This window comes from Solanum verrucosum, unplaced genomic scaffold (assembly GCF_900185275.1).
Source record: "Solanum verrucosum unplaced genomic scaffold, falcon-dt-bn FXZP01000049.1, whole genome shotgun sequence".
Lineage (NCBI taxonomy): Eukaryota > Viridiplantae > Streptophyta > Magnoliopsida > Solanales > Solanaceae > Solanum > Solanum verrucosum.
The window spans coordinates 2,356,459-2,365,519 of NW_026020221.1; the positions used below are offsets into that span (position 1 = coordinate 2,356,459).

The following is a 9,061-nucleotide window of genomic DNA, read 5'->3' on the forward strand; positions in this document are numbered from 1 at the left end:
GTTATCTTATCTCATTGTAGAGTGTATTAACAAAATTAATGTATGCATGAACTTTGTATATTAGTAGATCCTTGTGTGGTACACTTTTTCATACTATACATAACTAATGCTTGTATTAATTATACACTCCAGTGGCAGAGCCACATGTAATTAAAGGGGTGTCGGCCGACACCCCTTCTTCGGAAAATTACATTGTGTAGCTAGAATAGAAATATTTTTGTTATGTATATATATTACACATTGACACTCCTTGACTTCTACACAATTTTATTTCTTTATATTTTGGTACCCCTTAGGCGAAATTCTGGCTCCGCCATTGATACACTCTATTGTGTATTGAGAAGTGTATTACTAATACCATAATTTCTAGATATTAGTTATGCAAAGGGATTTAATACATGCATTAGCATGGTTAAAAACACAATTACCCCTCAAAAACACTTTTACATATTTTCCACTCATAATTGTGAAGGATACTTTTGTAAGTACACATTGTTATACAATACCTACCATTTTTAATGCACTAAACCAAACAATGCATAACTAATATAAGCATTACTAATATACTCTATTGAGTTTTTTTATACACTCTACCAAACGAACCCTAAATAAACTAGCCCAAAGATTATAACCTCACGGCTACAATTATGTAATAATTTAGTCCGTGAACCAAACGACAACGTATACAACTTACCTTAAAAGGGATCAAATTCATCACTTTCTTTCACATGTGCAATTAGACAGATCTGTATTTAATTGGATACAGAGTTTAAAGACAAGAATTCTTGAAGCATATGGTCTGAAACAAGTCGGACATATATAACCTATAAACCACGAGGAAGATTAATTTCAGAGACCTTCCTTCACATTTCACTTCCTCACATATGTATACCAAAAATTCATCAGAGATTGCCTTGTCATCAACATTGCAATATACAGTAATCCCAAATTGATACTAAAAAGATAATATACACATCCCACCAAAAAGCAAAAACCAGAATAAAAGTGTTGGCAGAACACCTGTAAAAACTGTTCCACAGAGCAGAAGCTCAGATGAATCGAGTATATCATATTCCAAAGCAGCACCAAAACAAGCCTGGTGAAATAAGAGATCAAAGGAAACGTGCAAAAAGAATGCAGAATCTAAGCAATCTCTATTCTACATTACAAACATTTGATGATACATTACAATGTACAAAAAGAAAAAGGATCTGTCTTTGTGGAGAAAAAAATAAGTGGAAACATATATAGCTACAAAGATAAATAATGATCAACTCGAAAGTCATAAGATGGATCATAGAGAAAAGTCAACAGAGCTTGGACATAAGAAATGAAGTCAGCCACCAGAACCGTTTTGCAAAGACAGCAAGGCTTTGAACATTTGATCAGGTAGCCATTTGACTTGAGCGGTTACTGATCCTAACCTTCACGTAGAAGCAAATCAGGTTTTTGCTTATCACGACTTGAGAACTTGATGGCTAAGCAACTTCAAACGAAACTGCTCAACCATTATCATCTTTTGACCTGCCAAAAAGTAAATTTTGCACATTAGAAACCCATGCAGTTTGAGGTGCTTGCTCAAAATTAATCCTAATTCAATTTACGCAATGATTGTTGAAACGAAGATATTGCACACCAGGTATTTCCTGCCAAAAGAACACATTCACATGAAAGTATAATGATGGAATTGTTCATGAACAGTCCTGTTCAGAAAATTCAGTCATCCAAAGTTGTAAATTAGAGAATCTTTCCATATAAATGCCCTCTGCCAGTGATGTTAGGTCCATTCTGAGGGGCACACTGATATCATCTCAGGCATATGCATGTATGTTGGTCTATAGATGTGTCTATCCAGACACGACAGTGAGAAAAGGTTATCAAGTACAAATGCTTGTGAACCTTTTAAACAGCCCAGTACATAGACCAACAGGATATAATCAGTCTCAATTATTTGTTCATGTTAACCGTGATTTTTTCTTGTTTGGCTTGGTATCATCAAACAATACTTAGCATGTCAATGAGGGATTAAACATTTCTACATAGTAACATAGGAATTAAGGAAAGAATGCATCTGACAATATGCTTGAGCCTGAAATATGAAGGCAATGACATTTCCCCAGAATTGCTTATCAAATTTTCTATACGTCCCCCCCTATGACAGTTAATGATAAAGTTCCTATTCCTAACTTTTATTTATGCAATGTCCCACCCAAACGTCACTTTCATCAGGAGTGTTAACTTTGACTCATAAAAATGGTAACAATGTCCCACCCAAACGTCAATAGTTTGGATGAGTAGTATTTACGAGTTCAAGTGGTATAGCTCCAATCAACCCATCCAAGAGATTGGATCGACTTGCATAACATTACTAGCAAATTTTACCCAAATTAACCTGTAAGAGAAATTTGTTGCACATAAAAAGAGAGAAAAAAAGCAGAAAACTAGTCTTTACCGTAGGGCAATATCACTTTCTTGTACAATAATTCTTTTGTTATGAACTCAATTGGATAGCAACAGATTAGAAGAAAACAAAAACAAACAGAGAAGAGGTTTTGAGTTGAGTAGGTTGGCCTATGACCCATTGATCCACCTATCTTGACCCAAGAGTATTTGCGACTGGTTGGGTCAATCACATGTTCTTTGACTCAACACATTGTAACCCATCAGAACTTGACCAAACATTTCCTCCTCCATTTGACACCCCTAATTGATCATATATGCTAACTGGCTTCCTTCCAGCACATGTGCATTAATTTTTTTCACCCCTATAGCAAAAGAATAGGAACTAAAGCAGAAATTTCATCTCCGATCGGGGTACTGGGAAGTCAGGATTGCAGAGGGGGATGAATCAAAGACGACTTCAAGCATAGGTAAATTTTGAAACTGGACTGAACCTTGCTGGATGACAGCAAAGTGGAAAATGATGTTGCTCAAGTGTCTAAGAGGGTGTGACCATTCAATTTGAGTGTTTCTTTTCTGTCTTCCATTCCCTTTTTCTCATTCCTCTCCTGGTAACAAGTTCCATATAATTTTGAGTTAAATTAATCAAGCAAAATTTCTATCCGCAGCAAGTCTCAAAGATATTAAGAATATTAGAGAGAACACTCGGGGGAAACCATTCCTGGCATCAACGCAAACATTTCTAAGAAAATATAATGTATGTATAAAGAAAAAAGAAAGAAACACAGAAATCAGTTAGAGCTTGTTGTCCTTGTACAAGTTCTCAAAATTAATAAATCCTACCTTAAAACGAGGAGAACGCCGGAGAGATGACGCAGATCCAGGAGATAGGAGTGCTGCCCTACTCCCTTTGGCACGGTCAAGTTTCTTGGAATTTCTGTTATGTTCATCAGATTGATGCTCCTGTTGCTGGGATAAAAACTCACTTCTACTATCAGTTGACATGGAAGAAACTGGAGCAGACACAGAGATCATGAAAGTGTCTTGATCGCAAGATGCTATGTCAGGAAATGTTCCTGGATGGATAGGAAACATAAACATATTCGGAACCATCATACAGCAATTGATGACATCCCCTATATATTTATTAATCAACTTAACTTTCAAGAGTATATTTATGCACTTGTTCATGATCACGGTTTAAATATAAATAGGTCGATCTTGTAGTAAAATCCAGGTTATAACAATAAATTTAGCTTCCAAATTGTGAAACGTTTAATTATTTGAATGCATTAACAAAATCATTTTCTAATTTCTACTAATGATTCGAACAAAAATCCATTTTTGGGGTGCAACAAGAGTTTGTATTCTGAAATGTTATCAGAGGGATTTGCATTTGTTGTGGAAATTCCTTGCAAGAAGATGCAGTACTCAAGGGGATTGCTAGCAGCCAATGTTCTATGATTTCCTGCACAATTAGCTGTATATGGGTCTGGTGTAACTAAATAAGGCTCAGAGGATAACATAACATAGAAATGAAATACAGGGCATACCATGTGTTACGGCTGCTTGAAACTTTTCTCTCATAGTCCTGACAAACTTGAACAGTCCATTGCTTGTATTTAACTCTCTGAGCAGCTCTTTTGCATCATTTAGTTGTGGATCACATTCAATCACTAAAAATCCAAGCCACACAAGAATTAAAGTACAGAACCATTTTCACTGATGTATAGTTGATAAATGTTCCACACTTACAAGTATACACATCATTCTCATGACGTACGGTAAAAAAGTACTCCTTATCCTGATTATTGGCATCAATATTGGTAAATATGAATTTCACTCCTGTGGAAGACAAAGGAAATGAATGTTCAGTGGACAAATCTAACAATAGAAGAAAGTTGTATTTCTTTTACTGGAAAAAATCCATTATTAATAATTAGAGCCTGTGGCGGGGTTATATTGTTCAGAAAGTGGAGTCTGCTTCTCTAGAATCTTAAATGTGTACAGAAGTTGAAGGATATGCATACCATGGCCACATTCAATACGTAATCCAAGCACCTTATTGTACCACGCAATAGCCTCTTCTATTTCCTCTCTCTGTTCAGCAGTCTGATTATGCTTTTCTTCACATGCTTTGAGTTCTTTTACCCAAACAAACAAAAGAAGAAGACGAAGAAATGCACAGATCAATTACCGAACAGGATATGGTGTCTCTTGGTAGAAACAGCAGAAACAGTCACAAAGTTATCGACATAAAAGAAGCACCAACATTATTCACAAAAAATAACAACTTTCACAATGAAGTACGGGGGAGAGTTTGAAAAGGGGGGCACAAATTAAAAATTAAATAAAAATTAAACATTATCACATGCAACATCCAACAGTAGTTTTCAAAGGAAGAAGAGACAAAGAATCACTATTCCTTAATGCCATCTTCCAACCAAATTAGGTGTCTTCATTTCTTTTGGATGACTATAATCTCTCGATCATTTTCCAAAGCCGAAGCCGAGCGAGAATTAGGTGTCTTCATTTGACCAGGCACAATCATTTAAAGTTTTAAACTAGCATTTCTATTTTACTGCTACATTAAACTGGAGGTGAATCAATGTATAGAGATAAACTACACTTCTGATGAATTTCAAATATAATTGGGTTTCATGTTACTTCAATTGCTTTGGAGGGTGTAAAGAATAAAGATGAAAGTCGACAAACGCTTCTAATCTGAGACAAGGCCAAGTGATAAGACTAGAGCCTAAGGTCAAATAGAACTTCTTGATAAATCTACTTTTTTCTCTTCCCTTCCCTACAATCTATCAAATGAATTGCTTTGCATACCATACGGTAACATTGCCAAACTGAGGATGTTGAAATTAACTTTTAGGATAACTTTTGTCTTGAAATTTATTTACTAACAACACACAGAAGCAATAAATACTGCAATTGGATTCATGATCGTAAACCAGTTGGATATAAAAATAAATAATTTCAGCAGTCATCTCATGCTATAACTAAATGGAATATTAAAAAATTGAAATTAAGCATAAATGATTCTTGAAACATCACTGTTTGCTATTTCTCTCATAGAAAAACTCTACATGAAGCATGTACGACTTTGTCAAATGCATGAAAAGTGGGCAGACTTTTGTAGGGATAGATTTTACCATCAGCTTGTTGAGATATTATGGCTGCATATTCATCTTTTCTGGCCCTTTGGTTTTCCACAACCCCTCTAAGTTCTTCTACTTTATCTTTTGTAGCAGATATTGAGTCTGCTACTGCTATCTGCTTTGCCTCTTTTCGGGTCTTTGCTGAAGATGACATACATGTTAGAGTTATAAATTAATAGCAGAGACAAAATAATAATAATCCAATTTTTATAGAGAGCAAATGATCATTCAAAATCAGTAATACACAGAAAAATAAAGGAGGAGTAATTCAATTTTTTCCCAAGGAAACTAGTACAAGTGTACAACAACAACATACCAAGTGTAATCCCACAAGTAGGGCTTGGGGAGGGTAGGATGTACACATACCTTACCCCTACCGTTGTAAGGTAGAAAGGCTATTTTCAAAAGACCCTCAGCTTAAAAGGCAGCGTCAGATGGGATTCCAAGGAAATAAGTAGTATACAGAAATTGCAGGATATTCAGGCTGGATATATGTAATTAGTGGCTGAAAATCATTCCTCTCAAGTCTCAAATATGAAAAACAAATGAACTTGAGAGTAAAAAGAAGAGATTTTTGGAAAATACTGTGGGTGAGAACCAGCAGAATAAGTAAATAACCTCCAGAATTGTGTGATGAGTACCATACTGCAGCTACTTTGGATGTGAATCTTCTACACATACTTCCCATTTTCAGTCAATAAAACAAGATAGACAAAACAACAATATCTCGAATAACAAAAACGTGCTACGATAAATCCTTTTAACTTTGGAAGCACTATTACTCAGAACTTCAGGCTGTCAGTGTTTATTGACTCTTATTGTCACTACAATAAAGACCTTCAGAGTTTAAAGAACAGTTTATTCACATACTTAGTACTTAGATCATCACATATGCAAGTTCACTTTTCGAAAAAAGGGAATGAGAAGTTCACCAACCACTTCAATGAGATTAGAACAACAACCTAACTTCAAAGTCACAATAAATGTGATATGAGGGCAAGTTCCACTGCCAATAACAGAATGATGCTATTTTGATCAAGAAGTTTGTTGTATAAAAAATATGTACTTCCTTCATATCAACAATCTTATAGACCATGACATTTTGTTCTAACTGAAAATAAATTCTTCATAATTGCACGCCATTAAAATCTTCCTCTCTTTGGTACAACTGTACATACTGTAGAACATAACAATCATTTTCGGCAATAACTATGCTTCATTAGAAAATCCACAAGCAAACATTACATCCATCCTCTTTTCTCAATATTGATAACTATTATGATGAAGCAACAGCAAAATGAACCACCCTCTGAATCCTTTATCAGAAATGGTAGCACCTAGATAAACAATAACGGCTCAAACTAAGACATGCTATACCCTGAAGGAATGCATACCTAATACCATCCAGCACTGGCAAATGTAGAGTTCAGTCTGCGAGTCCATCTCAACCCAGTACTTCTAATCCGGAACATAAATGTATACGTAAAAATCAACTAAAATTGCAATAAATAGTAGGTCTGAACCCATAATTTCAAAAATATAATGGGCTCACTGCTAAGAACTTAAATATTGAACTCAAAGTTTAAATCTTTAATCCACCCCAACCATCCAGAGGTTTGACTGTCAGCAAAGAACAACAGCATACATAATGACCAGTATACCAAAAAATGGAAAAGAGTGACACACCTGCAAGTGCTTTCACCAATTTGTCTTCCAACTCCCTCAGCTCAACTTTTAACTTGCCAAGTTTTGCTGGCGCAACCAATCAATTAAATCAAATAATCCAATCAATAAGATCCCAAATGAAGAAAAAGAAATAATCTTCCAGCTACGATTCTTGAGAATGATGCGTAGCTGAAAACCCTAACTTTAGAAAACTAGAAGTTCGAGTAAATATCGTACAAAAGCCTCAGAATTTAGCCTGTGGACAAAAACTTACACTGTAATTGAAGAGTTTCTTGTGCTTGTGTCTTGGTTGAATCGAGAGATTTTTTGAAGGAACGAGTGGCAGCATCGATTCTCTGCTGTTGAATTGGAATCTTCCTGTCACAAACCAATCTAAGTTCCTCCATTTTGTTCCTAGTAATTTCCCCTACGCTGATCTTCATCCCAATCTCAAAAGCTCTCTGCTTGCTTTTCTTTGAGATTTGAACACTGAGAGACGATATGCTTAGCCCGCCATTTTCATATCTTTATTTTGAAAATATATGATGGAATACTCTACACTTTTCTAAAAATCTTAATGATTGACAATAGTTTCTTGTTTTTATGTGCAATATAAAAAATTTAACACCTCCCTCCGTTTTAATTTATTTATCATTAAAATATATATTTGTTGTCATTTTTTCTTCTTCTTGCAATTATTTTTTTAAATGAATTCTTTTATAAGCTAAGGATCTATCAAAATAATTTCTCAGTTTTACAAAAAATAGAAATAATGTGTGCGTATTTTTTTACCTTCTCCAAACTCCTCTAATGAGATTATATTAGATATATTATTATTATTATATTCCCACAATTGCATATTAACATTAACTAATTGCTCAAATTGTAAAAAAATCAATAAAATAAAAATGACATTTAGTTGTCCAAGAAAGACCTAGAAAAACTTTAAATATCTAAACAAAAAACATATTAAAAATTGGTTAACTCTCTAAAAACTAATTGTGCCACATAAACTAAAACAAAAAATAAACATATGTTGAGCTCGTACTAATACAGACTCTTGTGACTAGTATTAATTAGATAGATGAGAGAAAGACATTGATAAAAAGGGTCCATTTATTCATAAATGGAAAACAAGCTTTCTGGGATTGACCAAATAATAGAATTGCACAACAACTATAGCACCTATGATTTACAGGGGCGGCTCAACGTACTTGGAGGCCTAAAGCGAAATTTCAACTAAAGGCCTAAAATCTTTTAGCTAGCAATTATTATATAACTTGTTAACATTATTCAATAAGTAATAAGTTGACAAAACAACTTATAAGCTTCTTCTTTTTTTATTTATTTAAAAACACATAAAATAAGTCAATCTAAACAGGCTTGTAATTCACTTTATCCAAAACATGATTTTTACTATTTATTCATATTTTTTATAAAGCTCTAACTTACCTATAGTACAAAAGGAGTCTAGAAAATTACAGTGCGAGAGTTAGTGAAGAGAATGTAAGAAGACAACAATTTTTTCTTGATTTCTTCTATTCATTGAGGTTAAGGTGAATAAAATATTATATATATTTTTTAATAAAAAATATATTTATCTTAGATAATTATTTTTTTCTATAAAAAAATTAACACATAATTTATTGTGGTAAAAATTAGAGGCCCCCTAAAATTGGGGGCCTAAGGCATATGCCTAATTTTTTTAAGCATTGAGCCGGCACTGATGATTTATACATAGAATTGTAGACAAGTGTAAAAATATAGATTATTATCTTGAGTTTAAATTTTATGCAAAATTAGTTACAAGTAAAAATGACACATTT

General features: G+C 34.0%; 1 protein-coding gene across 2 annotated transcripts; it reads right to left on the reverse strand.

The window, feature by feature from the left end:
- Window positions 1–1,137: 1,137 nt before the first annotated feature.
- LOC125831161 (kinetochore protein SPC25 homolog) lies at window positions 1,138–7,811 on the reverse strand. 2 transcript variants are annotated; one of them, XM_049510347.1, is made up of 8 exons: window positions 7,510–7,811; window positions 7,257–7,325; window positions 5,565–5,711; window positions 4,431–4,544; window positions 4,156–4,245; window positions 3,954–4,076; window positions 3,244–3,476; window positions 1,138–1,524 (listed from the first exon to the last, which is right to left on the reverse strand). In XM_049510347.1, exons 1-8 carry the CDS (start codon window positions 7,676–7,678, stop codon window positions 1,513–1,515), a joined length of 957 nt encoding a protein of 318 aa, XP_049366304.1. In that variant the 5' UTR covers window positions 7,679–7,811; the 3' UTR covers window positions 1,138–1,512. The 2 variants fall into 2 exon arrangements, with proteins under 2 accessions (XP_049366304.1, XP_049366305.1); XM_049510348.1 differs by having other exon boundaries at window positions 7,257–7,322; window positions 7,510–7,806.
- Window positions 7,812–9,061: the final 1,250 nt, after the last annotated feature.

Excerpts from the sequence above, each read along its gene's own strand:
- LOC125831161 (XM_049510347.1), bottom strand. The coding sequence starts at position 7,678 with ATGAAGATCAGCGTAGGGGAAATTACTAGGAACAAAATGGAGGAACTT. Across the intron at positions 5,712-7,256 it reads ATTGGTGAAAGCACTTGCAG|CAAAGACCCGAAAAGAGGCA; the intron begins GTGTGTCACTCT and ends TGTCATCTTCAG. Across the intron at positions 3,477-3,953 it reads TCAAGCAGCCGTAACACATG|GAACATTTCCTGACATAGCA; the intron begins GTATGCCCTGTA and ends CTATCCATCCAG.